The sequence below is a fragment of the Vombatus ursinus genome, unplaced genomic scaffold (genome assembly GCF_900497805.2).
Source record: "Vombatus ursinus unplaced genomic scaffold, bare-nosed wombat genome assembly UNPS02014941.1, whole genome shotgun sequence".
Lineage (NCBI taxonomy): Eukaryota > Metazoa > Chordata > Mammalia > Diprotodontia > Vombatidae > Vombatus > Vombatus ursinus.
Window position 1 is genome coordinate 3,550,117 of NW_020954719.1, and position 21,905 is coordinate 3,572,021.

The 21,905-nt window shown below is 35.6% G+C and overlaps 1 protein-coding gene across 3 annotated transcripts in view; it reads right to left on the reverse strand.

Moving 5' to 3' along the window:
• Positions 1 to 21,905, reverse strand: part of CCDC91 (coiled-coil domain containing 91) — a 475,330-nt gene that overhangs the window by 97,128 nt on the left and 356,297 nt on the right. For all 3 annotated transcript variants that reach the window (XM_027844380.1, XM_027844381.1, XM_027844382.1), the window contains one exon: positions 4,398 to 4,511. In XM_027844380.1, coding sequence (XP_027700181.1) covers positions 4,398 to 4,511 — 114 coding nt within the window. The remainder of the gene's footprint in view (positions 1 to 4,397; positions 4,512 to 21,905) is intronic.

Sequence of the window (21,905 nt, forward strand, 5' to 3'; positions counted from 1 at the left end):
TCTTTTTAACCAAATAATGGCTTAGTAGGATGTTTGGATAGCTACTGAAATTAAAATATTAAAATTGCTCTATAATATATGCTAATATAATAACATTTAAACTCCAAACTGGAAATTGTGTATTTCCTCTTCAGAGAGTGTCTTCTGAATTCTTTTGCAAAGAAAAAAATGAGTTGACGGTGGTTTCAGAGTTTGTGAATTTTGAGAAATAGAAGTTTAGTAAACTCTTAGAATTTACACTGTCAACTTTAGAGGAAAAATATTTTAAATATACATTTGAAAAAATCTTACCTCTGGCCAAAAAATAATCCTCTAAAAATTTTCCAACACAACATATTTGTAAAAGAAAGTCTAAGAATCTTTTCTAGGACTTAGGATGTTATTTAAATTATCTAATGTATTTAATCTTTATATGACAAAGATCCTCTGTGGGGAAACTCATGTTCACTTGCCTGAAAGAGTGACTTTTGCAGGTATCATAATACTATTAGTGCACATTGGTGAACTTGTTGAGTTGCAAGTTACCTGTTACATGGAAGATTATATTAACCTGCGTTAAATGAACAGCTACCCTCTAAACAAAGGCATTTATCACTCCCATTTCAGACTACCTCTTTGTGGAAGCCATGTTTTTCCTTTGATAAGTAAGTAATATAAATTTTATTGCTTTTTAATAATCTGATACATAGATTTAAAAACATACACATTGTCTGCTGTTCAGAGTTGCTACAAAACATGTAAATTGTTTTTTAAAATATGCATATTTTAAAGATATTCCCCAAAAAAGAATGATTCAATTTATCTCAAGTTTAAATTCTTTCTTTGTATAGTTCACGTATGTCATTTAAAAAGAACACATGAGCAATAAGAGAAGAAAAAGACATTGAAGACATTAGAATAGGCAAAGAAGAAACAAAGCTATCACTCTTTGCAGATAACATGATGTTATACTTAGAGAATCAAGTAAAAAACTACTTGAAATAATAAACAACTTTAGCAAAGTTGTAGGGTACAAAATAAACCCACATAAATCATCGGCATTTCTGTATATTAACAACAAAGCCCAACAGCAAGAGATAGAAAGAGAAATTCCATTTAAACTTACTGTAGACATTATAAAATATTTAGGAGTCTACCTCCCGAAACAAACCCAGGAACTCTATGAACACAGTTACAAAACACTTTTCACTCAAATAAAATCAGATCTAAATAACTGGAAAAACATCAGTTGCTCATAGATAGGCTAAGCTAATATAATAAAAATGACAATTCTACCTAAGCTAATTTACTTATTCAGTGCCATACCAATCAAACTACCAAAAAAATATTTTGTAGAGTTAGAAAAAATAATAACAAGATTCATTTGGAAGAACAAAAGGTCCAGAATATCAAGAGAACTAATGAAAAGAAATGCAGAGGAAGGTGGCCTAGCCATTCCAGATCTTAAATTGTATTTATAAAGCAGCAATCATCAAAACTGCTTGGTACTGGCTAAGAAATAGAGTGGTGGATCAGTGGAATAGGTTAAGTATGCAAGACATAGTAGTCAATGACTATAGTAATCTACTATTTGATAAACCCAAAGACCCCAGCTTCTGGGATAAGAACCCACTCTTTGACAAAAACTGCTGGGAAAACTGGAAAAGAGTATGGCAGAAACTAGGCATAGACCAAAATCTCACACCATATACCAAAATAAAGTCAAAATGGGTACATTATTTAGATATAAAGGCTGATACTATAAGCAAGCTGAGAGAGCAAGGAATAGTTTACCTGTCAGATCTATGGAGAACAGAAGAATTCATGACAAAACAGGAGATAGAGAACAATACGGAAAGCAAAATAGATAATTTTGATTACATCAAATTGAAAAGTTTTTGCACAAACAAAGCCAATGAAACTAAAATTAGAAGGCAGAAAATTGGGAAAGAATTTTTACAACCAGTCTCTCTGATAAGGGCCTCATTTCTAAAATATATAGAGAATTAAGTCAAATTTATAAGAATACAAGCCATTCCCCAATTGACAAATGGTCAAAGGATATGAACAGACAGTTCTCAGGTGAAGAAATTAAAGCCATCTATACTCATATGAAAAAAAGCTCTAAATCACTATTGATTAGAGAAATGCAATTCAAAACAACTCTGAGGTACCACATCACACCTATCAGAATGGCCAACATGACAAAACAGGAAAATGATAAATGTTGGAGAAGATGTGGGAAAATTGGAACACTAATGCATTGTTGATGCAGTTGTGAAATGATCCAACCATTTTGGAGAGCAATTTGGAGCTATGCCCAAAGGGCTACAAAAATGTGCATACCCTTTGACCCAGCAATGGCACTTCTAGGGCTATATCCCAAACAGATCACACAAATGGGAAAAGGACCTACATATACAAAAATATTCATAGCAGCTCTTTTTGTGGTGGCAAAGAATTGGAAACTGAGAGGATGCCCATCAATTGGGGAATGGCTGAACCAGTTGTGGTACATGAATGTGATAGAATACTATTGTGCTATAATAAATGATGAACAGGCTGACTTCAGAAAAACCTGTAAAGACTTGTATGGTCTGATGCTGAGTGAAGTGAGCAGAACCAAGAGAATGTTGTACACAATAACAGCCACATTGTGTGATGACTAATATTGATAAACTTAACCCCTCCTGGCAATACAAGGATCTAAGACATCTCCAGAGGCCTTGTGATGGAAAATGCTATCCACACCCAAAGAAAGAACTATGGAAACCGAATTGTTATTTTTTTTTCTCTTCTGTTGAGTTTTGTTTCCTCTTTCTGATGGTTCCTCCTATTTGTTTCAATTTTTACTTACAACATCACTAATGTGAAAATATGTTTAATATGAATGTAAATGTATAGCCTATATCAGATTGTGTGCCATCTTGGGGAGGGTGGTGGGGAGGAAGGGGGAGAAAAATTTTAAACTCAAAAGCATATGGAAGTGATTATTGATAAATCAAAATAAATTAATAAAAAAAAGAAAAAGAACACATGATGCCATTATTGTAGTTCTGAGTTTAAACCAGATTACATAAAATAATCTTTTCATAGTTGGAGATACAAATAAGTGTTTCTTGAGATCACACAACTTCCTGAGTATACATTTCACTATTTTTGGCCCAGATTTTCTACTGATGGGGTTAAGTTTTCTATCAAGAAATCAGTTTGAGTAGAATTCCTTTGAGGTAATGCTCAAATGCTTTGAGGTAAGATGTACAGTGGTTTACTCCCCACAGAATGCTTTGTGGGTGGCTAATTTAACTAGAGAGGTTACTTAATAATTTTTTCCTTTGTAAACATGTCCTCTGTTGTAGAAACTGAAGTCTAGGTATGGATGAATGACATTTCCATTTGCAGCATATCTAATTCTACTCCTAGGTGAACTAACAAATATTGATGTGGTAACACAAGTTTTTACTAGTTCTCCACTGTGCTTGCATTCTATCAGTCACTAGTGAAACAAAGGATGATGCCATACATTTTCCACTTATTAATTCTATTTAGCCACCAATTAGGTTTGGATGCTGTTTGCCAAATTTTCATATGGGGCTGTTTCTGATTCAAACGGCTTGTTTCCATAGATGGGAATCTAGATTGCAACATGACTTGATAATTAAATTCTTCTGGCATCTACCACTATTGTATTTTATTTGGAGAAGAATATATTTCTTTTAAAAATAAAATGAACTATTGGTTGGTATACAGGAGAGAAAGCTAAGTGAGCATTTATTTGCCAATAGTAATGTAGCCCACTCCATATAAAACTAAGTATAAAACCATTTTGAAGGTTTTAGAAGTTACATAGATACTCTGCATGCATGTTTTGAATCATGAGATAGAGGAATATAGCAAGTGAACACCTGAAGAACGCTATCTGACACGAACAACACAAAAACCTGAGATACGAGAACAAAGTCAAAAAGAGAAATTATAATAATCTGTTTTAGGAATGCTATATTTCAGAGAATAAGAGACTACCATGATGTCTGTGGAACCTCAATACTTCGGCTAATAATAAAAATTAATTTTAGGAGTAGGGTATCTAAATCACTCAGTAATTAGTGCTTAGCACAAATGCCTGATATACCATAGGCTCTTAATACAAATTTATTGACTCTGACTGACAATTACCCTTTTACTAGATTTTGAAAGAATTTATATTTGTAGACATAGAATATGTAAGAAAAATAATCCTAGTAGAAGTTTTCTAGGTTAGAGTAACAAGTAGTTTAAATGTTCTCATTCTCATTTTCCAATATATGAGCAAATGTTTGGATTCATTATGAAAACCTATTTTAAAACTGATTATATTGCAAAAGTACAAATCTAAACTTCTAGGCATGGTGATTTATCACAGCGCATTGCTCACTTACCCTCTTCTGTTCCCTTACATACTCCATTAGTTCTTCTCTTGTTCTTCTCACAGCTTCTTCCACAGCCTTTTCACTTCGCTTCTGCTCCTCTGCTATTGCTGCCTTGAGTGTTTCCTGTGGGGAATTATCCATCCATCCATCAATCGACAAGCATTTATTAAGTTCCTAGTATATTCCAGGTGCTAGGGATACAAATACAAGAATCCTTGCCCTCAAAACTGCTTCCATTCTAATGAGGTAGACATGTACATAAATAAGTATGAATAAAATATGTACAAAAATAAGTTAGAGATAATTTTTGGAGGGAGGTACTATTAGCTGGAGGTAGGATGGATAACAAAGGCTTTATGTAGAAGATTATTTTTGAACTGAGTCTTTAGGGGAAATAAGATTTTAAAAGGTGTTGATGAGGAGAGAGTACATCCTAGGTGTGACAGATAGTCATGTGTGAGGAATATTAGGAAGGCCAGTTTGAATGGGCCACTGAGTGCAGGGAGGGGAGTAATGTATATCAAGGCTGGAAAAGTACATTGGGGCCACATTCTGAAGGGCTTTAGAGGCCAAACAGGATGGAAAAAAAAGTGAAGTAGCATGTACTAATGTTAGTTTTCATATATAGTGTTCATATAATTTTAAAATCCACTTATGGGTTATGGAACTATTTCCATCTTAAATGGCATCTTAGTAAATCCTTAAGAAGTATGCTTGAATTCAGTTTTCTAAATGTAATACATGAAAGTTTTTTGGTAAAGGAAGTCCCTCACAGATTCAGTTTTTTAAAACTAGTCTTTCATTTGCTATTTTAGTAATTGATTGTCTTCTTGTGCTTTGTATTGTCACCATAAGATTCTCAACCTATATGCATTCTTCCAAGGACAGTTATTATTAGATTTTTATCTGATAATAATCAGGTATAGTTTGGTTGGTAAGATTTTAATCATTCTTATTCATTTGAGTACCGATGTATTTTTTAATGTTATGCTACATGATTTCAGATGCCAAACTTACTTGCAGTTCATTCTGCAAGGGGCTGAAAAATTCCAAATCCTAGAGAGGAATACAGCAGGGCACTGAAGATAAAATTTCTGTAGGCAGAGCATGCTCTCCAGGGACTAGTTGCCCAGGCCCCTGGAATTTGTAAATGTGTCTTAAAAAAGCAGTATGCCTAGCCCAGGACGAGATGCACTCTATCATGTCATTTGGACTAGACTAGTTGGAGGTTATGCCATTTTGGGAAAATGGATGAGTCTGGGACAAAGACAAAAAGTGAGCCTCTTCAGCAGCAGCATCAAAGGATGCCATGCATGAGGACTGATCAAAAGTACTGAAAGTCTAGAGTTTGTTTACTTAATATTTTATTTTCTGCCCAATTACAGGTAAAAACAATTTTAACATTCTTTTTTTTTTAATTTTACATTCCAAATTCTCTCCCTCCCTCTTCTCCCCTCCCTCATTTAGAAGGCAAGCAATTTGACATAGATTATAACATGCGTAGTCATGCAAAACACATTTCCATGTAAATCATTCTATGAAAGATAACACAGACCAAAAAACCAAAGAAAAATTAAGTAGAGAAAAAGTATCTTTGATCTGCATTCAAGCTCTACCAGTTCTTCCTCTGGAGATGGACAGCACCTTTCATCTTAAGTCCTACAGAACTGTCTTCCATCATTGTATTGCTGAGAATAGTTAAGTTACTCATAGTAGATCATCATACAATATTGCTGTTACTGTGTACAATGTTCTCCTGGTTCTGCTCATTTCACTCTGCATCAGATCATGTAAATCCATGTTTTTTTTTTTTTCAAAAGCATTCTCCACATCATTTCTTAAAGCACAATAGTGTTCCATCACAATCAGATAAAACAACTTGTACAGTCTTTGCCCAATTGATGGAAATCTCCTCATTTTCCAATTATTTGCCACCACTAAAAGATTTTTGTACACCTAGGTCCTTTTCTCTTTTGTTTTTTTTTTGGAATACAATTCTAGTAGTATTATTACTTTGTCAAAGGGTTTTGTAGCCCTTTGGTCATAGTTCTAAATTGCTCTCCAGGACAGTTAAATCACTGTACAACTTCACCAATAGTACATTAGTGTTTTAATTTTCCCACATCCCTTCCAACATTTGTCATTTTTCTTTTGTCATATTAGCCAATCTGACAGGTATGAGGTAGTAGCTCAGAGCTGTTGTAGTTTGCATTTCTCTAGAGCATTTTTTCATTTCAGTATAGATAGCTTTGATTACTTTGTCTGAAAAACTGCCTGATCACATCCTTTGACCACTTATCAATTGAGGAATGGCCTTATTTCTATAAATTTGACTCACTTTTCTATATGTTTGAGAAATGAAGTCTTTATCAGAGAAACTCACTGTAATGTTTTTACACTAATGATTACACATTATGTATTTCTCTCAATCCTATTTTGCTGTTTATCCTACTCTCTCTCTCCTTTTACCCTGTCCATTTTCAAAAGTGTTTTGCTTTTGACTTTTAACTTCCTAAAACTGCTCTCCCTTCTATCAGCTCCCCCCATAACCCAATTAAGTGTGTTTATTATTCCTTCCTTAAGCCAAATCCAATGAGAATAAGATTCACTCATTCCTTCTCACCTTCCCCCACTTCTCCTCCACTGTAAAAGTTTTTTCTTGTCTTTTATGTGAGATAATTTACCCCATTTACCTCTCCCTTTCTCCTTCTCCCAGTATAATCCTCTCTCACCCCTTAATTTTATTCTCCAGATATCACTCCTTCATCTTCAACTCAACCTGTGCCATCTATCTATCTATCTATCTATCTATACATACATACATACATACATACATATAATTTTTCTCCTCCAACTACCCTAATATTGACAAAGGTCTCATGAGTTACAAATATCATCTTTCCATGTAGGAAAAAAAAATCCCCCTCAAGGATTAAACTCAGTTTTGCTGGGTAGGTGATTCTTGGCTGTAATCCTATTTCCTTTGCCCTCTGGAATATCATATTCCAAGCTCTCCGGTTCCTTAATGTAGAAGCTGCTAAATCTTGTGTTATTCTGATTGTGTTTCCACAATACTTGAGTTGTTTCTTTCTGGCTGCTTGCAATATTTTCTCTTTGACCTGGGAACTCTGGAATTTGGCTACAATATTTCCTCCTTGACCCAGGACCGCCACCCAGAACTGTGATCCAGATCTAAGCAAGAGCAAAACAAGAGAATCCTGCCTCAGCACCAGCAAAGAGATCCCTGCAATCCCCCTCTGATCAGCCACTCAATTTCGCCTCAGTCTGTGCACTAAGCTCAGGAAACAGCCGCTGCCCCTGGGCTGCACCAGGACTGGGGCTGGAACCGAACTTCTCTATCACAGTGGCCACAGACTTCCTACTGCCCTTCTAAGTTGTCTTTGTGTTTGTGGGTTGAGAAGTCTGGAAACTGCCACAGTTGCTCATGATCCAGTCCTTTGAGGGCTGCTCCAGGTTTGCTGAGGCCTGATTCTTTGCCTATGTGCCCACTCTGAACGGCCCTCCTCCCCCAGCCTGACTCAATAGCCCTCTCCAATCAACCATCCATGCTGTCTTGGACTAGAAATTTACTTTACTATGTTTTTTTGTGGGTTCTGCTGCTCTAGAATTTTTTTGGAGTCATTTTTTACAGGTGTTTGGAGGGCTTTGGGGGAGAGCTCAAGCAAGGCACTGCTTTCACTTTGTCATCTTGGCTCCAGCCCCTAAGGAATTATTTTCTTCAGTTAGCTTTTGTACTTCCTTTTCCATTTGGCCAATTCTGCTTTTTAAGGCATTTTTCTCTTCATTGGATTTTTGTATATCTTTTACCACGTGGCCTATGCTGTTGTTCAAGATGTTATTTTCTTCAGTATTTTTTTGTGCCTCCTTTACCAAATTGTTGACTCTTTTTTCAAGGTTTCTTTGCATCACTCTAATTTCTCTTCCCATTTTTTCCCCTACCACTCTCACTTGATTTTTAAAATCCTTTTTGGGCTCTCCCATGGCCTGAGACCAATTCATATTTTTCTTTGAGGTTTTGGATGTAGGAATTTTGACTTTGTTGTCTTGTTCTGAGTGTGTATTTTGATCTTCCTTGTCACCATAGTAACTGTGGTCAGAAATTTTTTTCTGTTGTTTGCTCATTTTCCAGCCTATTTCTTAGCTTTTAACTCTATGCTAAAGTAGGTCTCTGCTTCCCAATTGGAGGGGGCGCTGTCTCAAGCTTCAGTTTTTTTTTGCACAGCTATTTTCAGAGGTAATTCTGGGGACACGTAAATTTTGGGATCTTCCAAGGTGGCATGTTCTAGGAAGAAATAACGTAGACGACCTTTCATTGAAAAATGGCTAAAGAAACTGTGATACATAAATGTGATGAGAGATTAATGTGTTGTAAGAAATGATGAATATAAGATGAAGATGGTGTAGTACAGGTCAGAACCCAGCTGAACTCTTCTAATATTCCTCTCCAAACCTAAAAATAATGCCTCAAATCAAAATTTGGAGTGGCAGAGTCAACCAAAAGTCAGAGGGAGATATTTTTGCAGTCTACAACTTAGAAAGTGTGCAGGAGAGGTATGTAACATTGGGATGGATGCAGGTTCAGAGCATGGCAGGGGCACTAGCTGTAGGCCTTGAAGGCAGCTGTAATAGTAGCAGCAGTAGCAGCTTTGGGAACTCTCAGCCCAGAGTCAGTCAAGGGGGTCAGAGAGCTGATGAGAAAGAGATTACTGAAGACCCTTGCTTGCACAGGGTGCACCTAGTGGTGACTGGCCACTCTACTACCCACAAGCAGTTCTGGGTCACATTTCCAGGAATGAGAGGGTTGTGATCAGTCAAAAGGGAGGAGGGGCCTTGGTTATAGTTCCAGGCCCAAGAGGAGTACTTCCTACCACTTACAGATTCAGGAAAGCAGGGGCTTGGTTACAGTATCAGGGCCAAGAGGAGAGTTAGCAGTTGTGGCTGCAACATAGGACCTGGTCACAGTTCAGGACCAAGAGGAGCACTAGTACTGATACTTGTTACTGAAGGGGAGCAGGGGCCCTTCCCACAGCACAGACCAGGAGAGTGGTGACAATACCTTTCCCAGGATCACACCACCTTGGAAGGACCAAAAACCTGCAGACCCCAGAACTAGCTCTGAAAACAGCTGCAAGAGAAAACTCAAAGTTTGGGACAGTGAATGCTTACCCTCAAGTGAATGAGTCCAACTTTAACATAAAGTTCGAAGTAAAGAAACAGGCTGGGAAAACAAGCAAATAACAAAAGAAGAACTTGACTATCAAAAGCTACTATGGTGGCAGGGAAGACTAAGACATAAACTCAGAAGAAGACAACAATGTGAAAACAACTATTAGCAATGCCTCAAAGGAAAAAAATGCTAATTGGAACCAAGCCCATTGAGTAATCTTGAAAAAAATTAAAGAAAGATAAATCTGGTAGAGGAAAATTAGGAAAAGAAATGAGTGTGATACAAAAAAAAATAAGAAAAGAGAATTAATAATTTGGTAAAAGAGGCACAAAAATACTGAAGAAAACGTCTTAAAAAATAGAATTGGCCTAATGGGGGGGGGAGCAGAGAAGCTCGCAGAAGAAAATAATTCCTTAAAAATTAGAATTGAGCAAATGGAAGCTAATAACTTAATAAGACTCCATGAAACAATAAAACGAGTCAAAAGAATGAAGAAATATAAGAAAATGTAAAATATCTCACTGGAAAAACAACTGACCTGCTAGAGGGGATGAGGGAAAATTGGTAGATTAATGAACTGTTGGTGGATTTGTGAACTGATCCAATCATTCTGGAGGACAATCTGAAACTATGCCCAAAGGGGTTACAAAACTGCATACCCATTGATTCACCAGTACCACTACCAGGTGTGTAGCCAAAAGAGATAAAAGAAAAAGGAAAAAGGACCTACATGCACAAAAATATTTATAGCAGCTCTTTTTGTGGTGGCAAAGAATTGGAAACTGAGGGGATACTCATCAATTGGGGAACAGCTGAACAAATTGTGGCATATGTTTGTGATGGAGCACTATAGTGTTGTAAGAAATAAAGAGGGGGGTGGTCTTAGGAAAAATATGGCAAGACCTATATGAATCGATGCAAAGTAAAGTGAGAAGAACCTTTGTTCTTCATTGTGCACAAAATTACAATGTTTTAATAATATTACAACAATACGGAATGGCTCTCTGGGAGAGGGAGGGGAAGGGATAATGGGAGAAATGTTATATCAATAAATATATATATATAAATGTTATATCAATAAATATATAAATATAAATATATATATATATATATATATATATCAATAAAAGTTTTATTTTAAAAAAGCAAAGAAACCTCAAAAGAACCCCATGCAGTTTGGTTAATAGCTCCTGGGCTAAAAGTGAGAACTAATCTTTTTATTCTCAGGAGGCTAGGTTGCTTTAGCCCTTTAAACTTTAACTGCAGACTAGGAAATTTCTATCACCAGAGGGTCAATAAGTATTTAATGGAGTGCTTGCTTACTATATGCTAGGTACTGTACTAAGTGCTGGGGATACAAAGAAAGGCACTTGAGGAGTTCACAGTCTAATGGGGAGGAAGGGGAACAAACTGCAAAAAACTATGCATAAACAAATTACTTACAAGAGTAAATAAGAAACAATCAACAGAAGGAAAACACTGGAATTAAGAGGGATTGTGATAGACTTCCTCTAGAAGGTAGGACTTCAGCTGAGACTCAAACAAAGCCTGGGAAAGCAGGAAGTGGAGATGAAGATAAAGGAGAGCATTTCAGGCATGAAGGACAACCAGTAAAAATCCCTAGAGGTGAGAGATGGAGATATAAAGGAAAACTGAGGGAGAAGTCAATGGCCAAAAGAAAGCTTCTTCCCCTTTCCAGAAGGAAAAGGGGAACTCCTCCTTAGTCAAACTATACCTTCCACAGCAACACCTGCTGATTATATTTCAATAGGCAAAGTAACATAAGATAAAACTGACTGGATTGTCGAGAGCTTAAAGGCCAGTGCACTAAGTTTATACTTTACTAGATAGGCAACAGGATTCCACTGAAAATTTCTGAGGATGGACTGATATAGTTTGGAATTAGGGACAGCCTGGACTCTAGAACAATAAGAAACCTATTACCATAGTCAATCCAAAGTAATGAAAGTTTGAAGAAGTATTTTGGTAGCAAAAATAGAAATGGGTGGGGATATGGATGGAAGAGATAAATAGAATTAAATGGTTGATTGAATGTGGCAATGTAGGGAGAGAAGAGAGTCAAAGATAACAGAAAATATATCACTGGTGACTGAAAAAAACATAGTCCCATTAACAGTAAAAGGGGGGAAAGGATGGGTTCAGTTTTGGACACAGAATTTACAAGTTCAGAAATTCATTGCAGGAAGGTTATTTCTCATCATTTGTTATTTAATATATCTACTGATATAAACATAGACAAAAATGACATTTAAGGGGAAGAAGATGGAAATTTACATAGTATTTACTATGTGCCAGGCACTGTGCTAAACACTCTTTAGAACTATCCCATTTGATCCTTACAACAACTCTGCCAAATAGCTGCTATTATTACCTCCTTTCTAAAGCTGAGGAAACTCAGGCAAAGAGACAAACCATTGTGGAGAATAATCTGGAACTATGCCCAAAGGGCTATAAAACTGTGCATACCTTTTGACTTAAAAATACCACTAATAAGTCTGTATCCCAAAGAGATCAAAGAATGGGTACAAAAATATTATAGCAGCTCTTTTTGTGGGGGCAAATAATTGGAATTTGAGAGGATTGGGGAATAATTGAACAAGCTGTAGTATATGATTGTGATGGAATACTACTGTGCTATCAATATGATAATCCAAGAAAATTTCAAGAGACATGATGAAAAATGCTATCCATCTCCAGACAGAGAACTGATGAACTCTGAGTACAAATGGAAACATACTTTTTTCACTTTTTAATATTTTACTTCCTTTTTTATTTTTTGCAACGTGGCTAATGCGGAAACATTTTGCAGAACTTCACATGTATAATAATTATCATTACTTGCCTTCTTAATGAGTGGGGGAGGGGTTCAAGGGAGGAAGAAAATTTCATTCTGAAAACAAAAAAAAAGAATTCAAAATAAATAGTTTTTTTTAAAGAAAAAGTCATTAGATTTGGCAATTAAGAGATCATTGGTAACTTTGGAAAGAGTAGTTTCAGTTCAATGATAATGTCAGAAAGTAGACTGAAAAGGGGTAAGAAGAGAGTGAGAGGAAAGGAAGTGGAGGCAATGACTGTAGCTGACTTTCTCAAGAGGTTTAGCCATGGAAGGGAGAAGACATGTGAGACATTAGCTAATGGGGAGATAGAGGTGTATTTGTAGGCCTTAGGAGAGTGGGAGTGAGTGGGTAGGGAGTATAGAAGGTGAAATCTGCTGTAGAAGATGGGATGGAATGAGATCACTTTGTGCATGCAGAGGAGTCTGTCTTATAAAGAAGATGGGCCACTCCTTCATGTGAGATAGGATTAAAGAAGGAGATAATGGGGGAAGACATTTGAATGATATGAGATGATGAGGGGATAAGAGGGCAAATGGCTTCAATACTTTCAGTGAAACATAAGAAAAGTTTCTTGGGAGGTAGGGAGGAGAAAAATCCATAGGAAATTTGAAAATGATCAAAAGGTTTGGAAAATCTACTGTGGTGAGACATTAAATCAATTAGGGAAATGTAAAAGGATTGCTTTGCTACAGTGAGGGCCCAGTTGTGATTATGTAACACAAATTTATAGTTTTGTAATTTTTCTCCAGCATCATTTAGCAGCAATGAATAGGAGTAAAGACATTGGACTGTGAGAGTAATCCAAGACTGAGGCTTGACAGGGCAAAATTGGCAATAGGGTAAGGGGAAAGGGTCTTGAATTTGAGAGAAAAAGATGGTATCAAGTTGAATTGGCTTACCATGGGATCAGTGTGGGTCAAGAAGGAGAGAGTAGCTAGCCAGTGCTAGGTTGCTGCCCTAAGAAACATTTGCATGATGGAGGAGTTAGAGGCTGTGGGTGCAGAAGAACAGAGTTTGTTGTAAGGAGTGAGAGATGGAACGACAACAGACTGGATGAGAGAAGGAAATTTAAGAATTCACGAGCATGGAGGTAGAACACTTGTGAGTGACAGTAAGAGTAAGGGTATGACCATCTCTGTAGGTAGCTGACATAGAGTGGAGGAATAGGTCATGGGAAACGAGTGACGTTTTATGTCCTTACTTCTGCTTCCTACCTTTCCTGGGTTCTTTTAAACTCAATTCAAATTCCACCTTCTGCAGCAAGCCTTTCCCAATTATGCCCCACATCCTGCAACTGTTATAGAATTTCCTCCCATTTACACTGTAAGTATCTTGTAAGCACAGTAATTTACCAGAAATCTCCCCCATTAGAATGTGTACTCTTTAGAGGTAGGGATCAGATTTTTGCCTTTCTTTGTATCTTCATCACTTAGTAAAGTACTTTGTATTTTTAGCACTTAGAAGCACTTGTATCTTCAGCACTTTGTATCTTCAGCCAGTATTTAATAAGTAGTATTTAACACCATTAAGTACTATAATATTTAATACTATTATTCAATACTATTTATGTTGTTTAGTATTATTTACTATTGTTGCTTAATAGCATTAAATATTATAGTATTAATGAAATTATATGCTATAATACTTAATAGTATTAAATACTATTTAACATAGTATTTAATGCAGGGGCAAAGCCAAGATGGTGGAGAAAAGGCAGGGAGTCATATGAGCTCTCCCAAATTCCCCTCCAAACAACTTTAAATATCAGCTCAAAACAAATGCTGGAGCAACAGAACTCACAAAAGGTTGGTGAAGCAATTTTCTAGCCCAAGACAACTTAGAAGGTCAGCAGGAAAGATCTATCACACTGGAGTGCAGTCCAGCACAGTCTGCTCTAGTATAGGCCATGCCACAGGAAACCGGCAGCAAGCCTTGGAGGCGACTGAATCAGCAGCCCCAGTGACTGCTCCCAGAACTCTCAGCCCACAGATGGTAAGGGGGTCAGACAACTGGTCAGAAGGGGATTACAGGGGTCCCTTTGCTGTGGATTCTGTTGCATTACCCATAAATGAATCTGAATAGCAGTCCTAGGTTCTAGTCCCAGGGTGAAGATGAGCACTAGCACACTAAAGCTTGTGGCTACAGGGAAGTAAAGACCTGGGTCACAGTTCCAGGGTAGAAAAGAGTGCTTGTGGCTACTCAGGGACCAGAGCACAGGCCAGGAGCTCTCCTAAGATCATACCACCTTGGAAGAACTGAAAGCTTACAAACCCCCAGAACTAGCTCAGCTCTGTAAAGAGCTATACAAAAAACTGAAGCTTGGGGCAGTGCCCTCTCCACCTGAGGAGCAGAATCCAACTTTAATATAAAGTTAAAAGTAAAGAAATAGAAAAAAAATGAGCAAACAAACAAAAAAAGATCCTGACCACAGAAAGTTATTATGACCTAAATTAATTTACTTATTCAGTATCATACCTATCAAACTATCAAAAATTATTTTATACAGCTAGAAAAAATAACAAAATGCATCTGAAAGAACTAAAGGTCAAGAATATCAAAGGAATTATTGAAAAAAAGATGCAAAGGAAGGTGGTCTAGCTGTACCAGATCTAAAACTATATTATAAAGTGACAATCATCATAACTATTTGGTACTAGTTAAGAAACAGAGTGGTAGATCAGTGGAATGAGTTAGGTACCCAATACACAGTAGTAAATAACTATAGTAATCTACTGTTTGATAAATCCAACAATTCCAGCTTCTAGGATAAGAATTCATTATTTCACAAAAACTGCTGGGAAAATTGGAAAATAGTACAGCAGAAACTATGCATAGAAGAATGTCTCACACCCTATAATAAGATATAATTGAAATGGGTTCATGATTTAGATATAAAGGGTGATACCGTAAGCAAATTAGGAGAGCAAGGAAGAGTTTACCTGTCAGATCTTTGGAGAAGGGGAAAATTTATGACCAAATAAGAGATAGATAACATTATGAAATGAAAAATGGATAATTTTGATTACATTAAATTGAAAAGTTTTCACACAAACAAAGCCAATGCAACCAAGACTAGAAGGGAAGCAGAAAGCTGAGGGGAAAAAAATAAAGTCTGTTTCTGATAAAAGCTTTATTTCTAAAATACATAGAGAACTCAGTCAAATTTATAAGAATACAAGTCATTCTCCAATTGACAAATGGTCAAAGGATATGAACAGGCAGTTTTCAGATGAAGAAAGTAAAGCTATCTATAGCCATATGAAAAAAAATGCTCCAAATCACTATTGATTAGAGATATGCAAACTAAAGCAGCTCTGAGTTACCACCTCACACCTATCAGATTGGCTAATATGACAGAAAACGAAAATGTTAAATGTTGGAGAAAATGTGGGACAATTGGAACACCAATGAACCATTGGTGGAATTGTGAATTGATCCAATTTTGCTTGAGGAATTTGGAACTACACATAAAAGGCTATACAAATGTGCATACCCTTTGATCTGGCAATCCCACTACTAGGTCTGTATCCCTAAGAGATCACAAAAAAGGGAAAAGGACATATGTCTCAAAAATATCTATAGCAGCTCTTTTTTGTGATGGCAAAAAATTGGAAATTGAGGGGATGAACAAATTGTGGTATATGAATGTAATGGAATATTATTGTGCTATAAGAAATGATGAGCAAGTGGACTTCAGAAAAACCTGGAAAGACTTATATGAACTGATGCTGAGTGAAGTGAGCAGAACCAGGAGAATGTTGTAGTAACAGCCACTTTGTGCCATGACTAACGTTGATAGACTTAGTCCTTCTCAGCAATGTAAGGATCTAAGACATCTCCAAAGGTCTCATGATGGAAAACACTATCCACATCCAGAGAAAGAACTATAGAGTCTGAATGCAGATAGAAACATACTATTTTCACTTTTTGTTTGTTTTTTTTCTTTCTCATTTTTTTCCTTTTGTTTTGATTCTTCTTTTACAACATGGCTGATGAGGAAATATGTTTAACATGATTGTATATGCATATATCTGATTGTTTGCTATCTTGGGGAGGAGGGAGGGAAGGAATGGAAGGAGGGAGAAAAATTTGGAAGTCAAAATCTTATAGAAATGAATGTTGAAAATTATCTTTTCATGTAATCTGAAAAAAAATAAAAAATAAAATATTAAGAAGAAGAAAAATATAAAAAAAAGAAATCTTAACCAAAAAAAGTTACTATGGTAACAGGGAAGATCAAAACACATACTCAGGAGAATAGAACAAAGTCAAAATTGCTACATCCAAAGGTTCAAAGAAAAATGTGAATTGGTCTCAGGGCCTAAAATGAATTCCTGGAAGAGCTCAAAAAGGATTTTAACAATCAAATAAGAGAGTTAGAGGAAAAATTGGGAAAAGAAATTGGAGTGATGTCTGAAAATTAAAAAAAAAAAGAATCAGTAGCTTGGTAAAGGAGGCATAAAAAATTCTGAAGAAAATAATACTTTGAAACAGCTTAATACCTTATAGTAATACTTTAAAAACAGAATAAGGCAAATAGTAAATGAAGCATAAATATGCAATGAAGAGAAGAATACCTTAAAAAGCAGCATTGGCCAAATAGAAAAAAAGATGTATAAAAATTCACTGAAGAAAATAACTCCTTAAAAAACAGAATTTGCATATGGAAAAAGATGTACAAAAATTTGGTGAGAAAAGGAACTCCTTAAAATGTAGAACTGGCTAAATAGAAAAGGAAATACAAAAGTTCAATGAAGAAAGCAGTTCTTTAAAAATTAAAATCGGGCAAGTGGAAGCTAATGATTCCATGAGACATCAAGAAAACAATAAAACAAAATCAAAAAAATGAAAAAAAAAATAGAAGAAAATGTGAAATAGCTCATTGGAAAAACAACAGACCTGGAAAACAGATCCAGGATAGATAAATTAAGAATTACTGGATCACCTGAAAGCCACGATCAACAAAAGAGCCTAGACATCATCTTTTAAGAAACTATCAAGGAAAACTGCTTTGATATTCTAGAATGAGAGGATGAAACAGAAATTGAAAGAATCCACTGATGACCTCCTGAAAGAGATTCGAATCTCTTTGGTTTGTGCTTTCTTTTACAACATTACTAATATGGAAATATGTTTTGCATGACTGCACATATTTAATTTCTATCAAATTGCTTGCCTTCTCAATGAGGGGGGAGGGCAGGAAGGGAAAAATAGAATTTGGAACTCAAAATTAAAAAAAATGCAAAAATGTTTTTACATATAATTAGGGGGAAATAAAATATTAAATAAATAATTAAAAAAGAAAAATATATAGCCTTTTTAAGAAATGATTTTTTACTGAATGACTGTAGGTAATGCCCTAAGACCAGAATAGCCTAGGAAGGAGGGGACCTTCCTGGTAGGTACTTAATAAATGCTTGTTGACATGTATAAGGGTGCAGCTTTTATTGGTAATGGGAGTTTCCTCAGCTGTAAAAGGTGTTACCTAAACTAATAAAATCATAGGCCCAGTTTCTATTCTTCTTGTAGTATTACTAACACAATGGGAATAGATGAAGAAAAGAGTGAGACCCAGTTTAAGAACACCATCTAAATTGAAACACAAATACCTACTGTTCAATGCATAAATTCCTCTCTTTACTTGTCTCTTTAAAGAAATTTATGTTCTTATAACATTTAAATACTCACTATTTCCACATAGGCACTGTTTTTTTTCCCCCCCGTTTTTCCTGATACCATTTTCTTCACCTTAAAGAGGTGGACAATGCAAAGGCAAGGTGAAAAATTCTTAATTAGCAGTCCTATAAAATCTTTCATGTTTAGATGGTTTTAAGTTATCAACACCCTGCCCCATACCCCCCTCCCCCAGCTAGACGAAATTATAGCTTATTTAGTTTAAGTCATAGGAAGAGAGATCTAGAGCTCAAAGCGACCTCGGAGGCTATAGATTTTGAACTGAGAAAAAGCCCTAGAATTCAGTAATAAGTAAAAAGTCATAAAAACTTAAACTCTGTGAAAGGTGGAAGTCCAAACATGGTGACCTGTTTACAAATCATAAATTAGACACTAAATCATAACTTAGACACTGAGTTGAAACTTAAGATACTACTACCTATAATCAGTCTAGAGCTCCATGACCTCTTCCTCCATGAACACCCTACGGTTATGGGGGAGGTATGGCTGTTTCCCAGCCAGGGGAATTCTGGACCTTACAGAGGCCACCTGCATTTTATACATGAGGTAATTGAGACCCATAGTGGTTACTCAAGGTTACACAGGTAGTCGGTATCAGAGGTGAGATTTGAACCTGAGTCATCTGACTCAAGTGAACATTTTTTTCCATGGTGCTATATAATTCCTCCCAAGATGCTGTCTATGTGGTCTATAGTGTGAGATTATTATGATGACCATGCTCCATGAAAGAAGTTTCCTGTAGACTTCACATGCATGAAAATATCTTCTCTGCTAACTGCTTACATTTTTTGGAAGGAGAACTTGTGAAACTTCCATTTAGCTGAAACTTCATTTTTTTTTGTTTCATTTATAGCAAGAATGTCAAGATTAATGAAAATTAATTTTTATGATGCATCATTTGGTTATTAATATCAATTTGCAATATTCCCTTCTCTATTCAAAAGGCCAATTCTTACATTAGCTTACAGATAAACCCCTCCCAATACATTTTAGTTAAGGAATGTGTGTGAAATGAGTACAATTGTTCAGTAATTTGAACATTTCTTGGCATTGTTCTTCCTTGGCACAGTTTGTAAATGGATCTTTTACAAATTACCAGGTTGCATATCCCTGCTAATAAAAGATATCTTGCTTAGATAATGGCCTCTGCTTGCCCTTTGTTAAATTCCAGGCCTCATAAGATTCAGTTATTCTAGTAGTACATCTTCTTGGTCAAGGATCTCCCATTCAGAATAATAGTAGTTAAGGTCATGTTTATAGATGGTTTAAAAGCCATCTATTCTCCTATTCTTCTGTTCTCCTTTTGACTTCTCTTACCACTGTCATTATAGAGGTGGAAAGAAAGAATACAAGACTGAACATCCTTTGGTAATTTTCTTTGTCCCATGAATTGTCAAAGAATTTATTACCAAGTGGCTGGCCAACTATATGTCTCTACAGTTAGTTAGGCTGATCTTCGGAAAGCAGAAAATGTTTATTATTGGGACTGGACTCGAAGCATTTCCACTGTGGTAGAATCTTCCAGAACTTAAACTATTCTGTCATAGCCTTTAAGAAACTAGTGTGACTTTTACACCATAATGAGGCATCAGAATAGGATTTTATGGATATATGATATATAATAAGCACAGAGAAAAGCAAGAATATATGATTCCTTTTCCAAATCTATATTCCTTTCGTGAACGGAAGCTATTTAATTCATTTGCAGTGGAATAAGAAGAAATCCTAAAGAGCAATTTGGTCAGAATTCTATAATATAATTTCTAGCTTTTTAAAAGACATTCTTATCTTTTCAAAGTTATGAAAAATATAAGAAATCTAGCTGATATGACAGCTAGTTATCCAGCTAGTTATGATAAATATAAGAAATCCCACTCCTAAAATTGTCTAGCTATGAAATGGTCTCATCTGGAAGGGAAAAAAGTAACTAATATTTGATTTTAATATCCAGTGGAATGATATGAAAAACAATTTATAAATCATGAATACACCTTTTGCATGCATGACACCTAAATATTTGTAGCTAAGATACTGTTGTCTAGTTTTGGTAAAAATAAAATTTAAATTGGTCATTCACACAAATTTAGACCTTAGTCTAAATCTCAAGAAGTAAATATAAATTACAAATGTAATCCTTTTACCTAACAAGTATTCTGCATTCATAGTTATAAAGAAGGTGGTACATCCTCACTTATAAAAGTTGGTTCCTATATTTAATTTTTTTTAAGTAAAAAGGAAAAAATGGAAACAATAGTTTTCTTTATAAAACAGTTCTGGCAAGAAAATGCAAAGAAGGGAAAGAAAGTTACACATAGACTAATGCTGTTCACATAACTAAAAATGCATGCCAACTAAGTTTGCCAAAAAAGGCCCCTGAAATCGTTCTTAACATTACAATGGAAGAAGCCTGTCCAAGAACTCATACTAGTTTCCTCAAAATGAAATACAGATGTAATAAAGCAGGGCATCTGACAGATGCGGAAAGTAAAACATATATCCCACTGTTTGGGAATGTCAAGGGTGTATGCAATACATTTCTATTCTTAACAAGCTTATTTGCTTAGATTCACGTCCAGGATATTTAAAAACAACAACAGACATGACCACATTATGTGGCAAATGAAGAGGCAAAAACATAAGTGGCAACTAAAGAAAAAGACCAATGAAATTCAGCAGTGTACCAAATGGGGATTCTTTGAGGACAAATGAAGTTAGGTAACAAATTTGAATGTAGGAACATACATTAAACAAAGTTCATAAATTAACTGGATTTTGTAAAAGTAGATTTCAGATAGTCAATACTCAGATACAACAAAATATAAAATACTTTGAAGAATCAGTTTTAAAAACAAACAACAGAAAATATTTTAAAAATAGTTTTATTTTCTCTTACTAATTAATACTGAGTAAACAGCTCATGCTTGTCAAGTCAGTTAAGTGCTCTATTTGCCCATAGAATTAAGGTGGGGGGGAAGAAGGGAATGTTTTTTTTTTAAATAAATGACAGTGTAGCTTGTTAAAGATTCACACTGGCATCAGTGAAAATTGAATGACCTTCAACTGCCTTTTACCCTAAGGAAGAAGAGTATAAGATATCTTAACTATGATAATTATGAATAATCAAAGTGTTGTAAATCTCCCTATACATGTATTTATTAATCAGTGTTACAAAAATAAATGTGGAAGAATAGTCTTTAATATCAAAACCTGTGATCATCTATTCCAAGAAGTGATCATTCAGCTTCTACTTGAACACTTCTACCTATTACTGCTCAAAATAACCTATTTCATAATTGAACAGTTCTAGACTAATCTACTGCTGCAGCTTTGACCCATTGCTCCTCTGGGGTCAAACAGAACAGTCTAAGCACTCTTCTATGAAACAGCTCTAGATAAACTTTAAAAATAGCTATTATGTTCCCCTTTCCCTCAGCTTTCAACAGATCCTTATATAGTGTGGTCTCTTGTTCTCTTACCAACATGGCCATTCTCTTCTGGAAACAATTAACAGTTGTTTAAACTTTTCTCAGAACACAATTATGTCTACAGAATAAATCCAGATGTGGTCTGAGGGGAGCAAAGGAGAGTGGGACAATCACCTCTTTCGTATTGGGCAGTATTTGTCTCTTAATGTAGCCTAAGAACATACTAGGTTTTTTAATCACTATGTCAGACTGCTGACTAATACTGAACTTGCAGTCTACTAAAAAGTTATGTTTTACAAAAACTATTAGCTAGGCACACCGCCACCAGCCTGTATTTGTACAGTTGATTCCT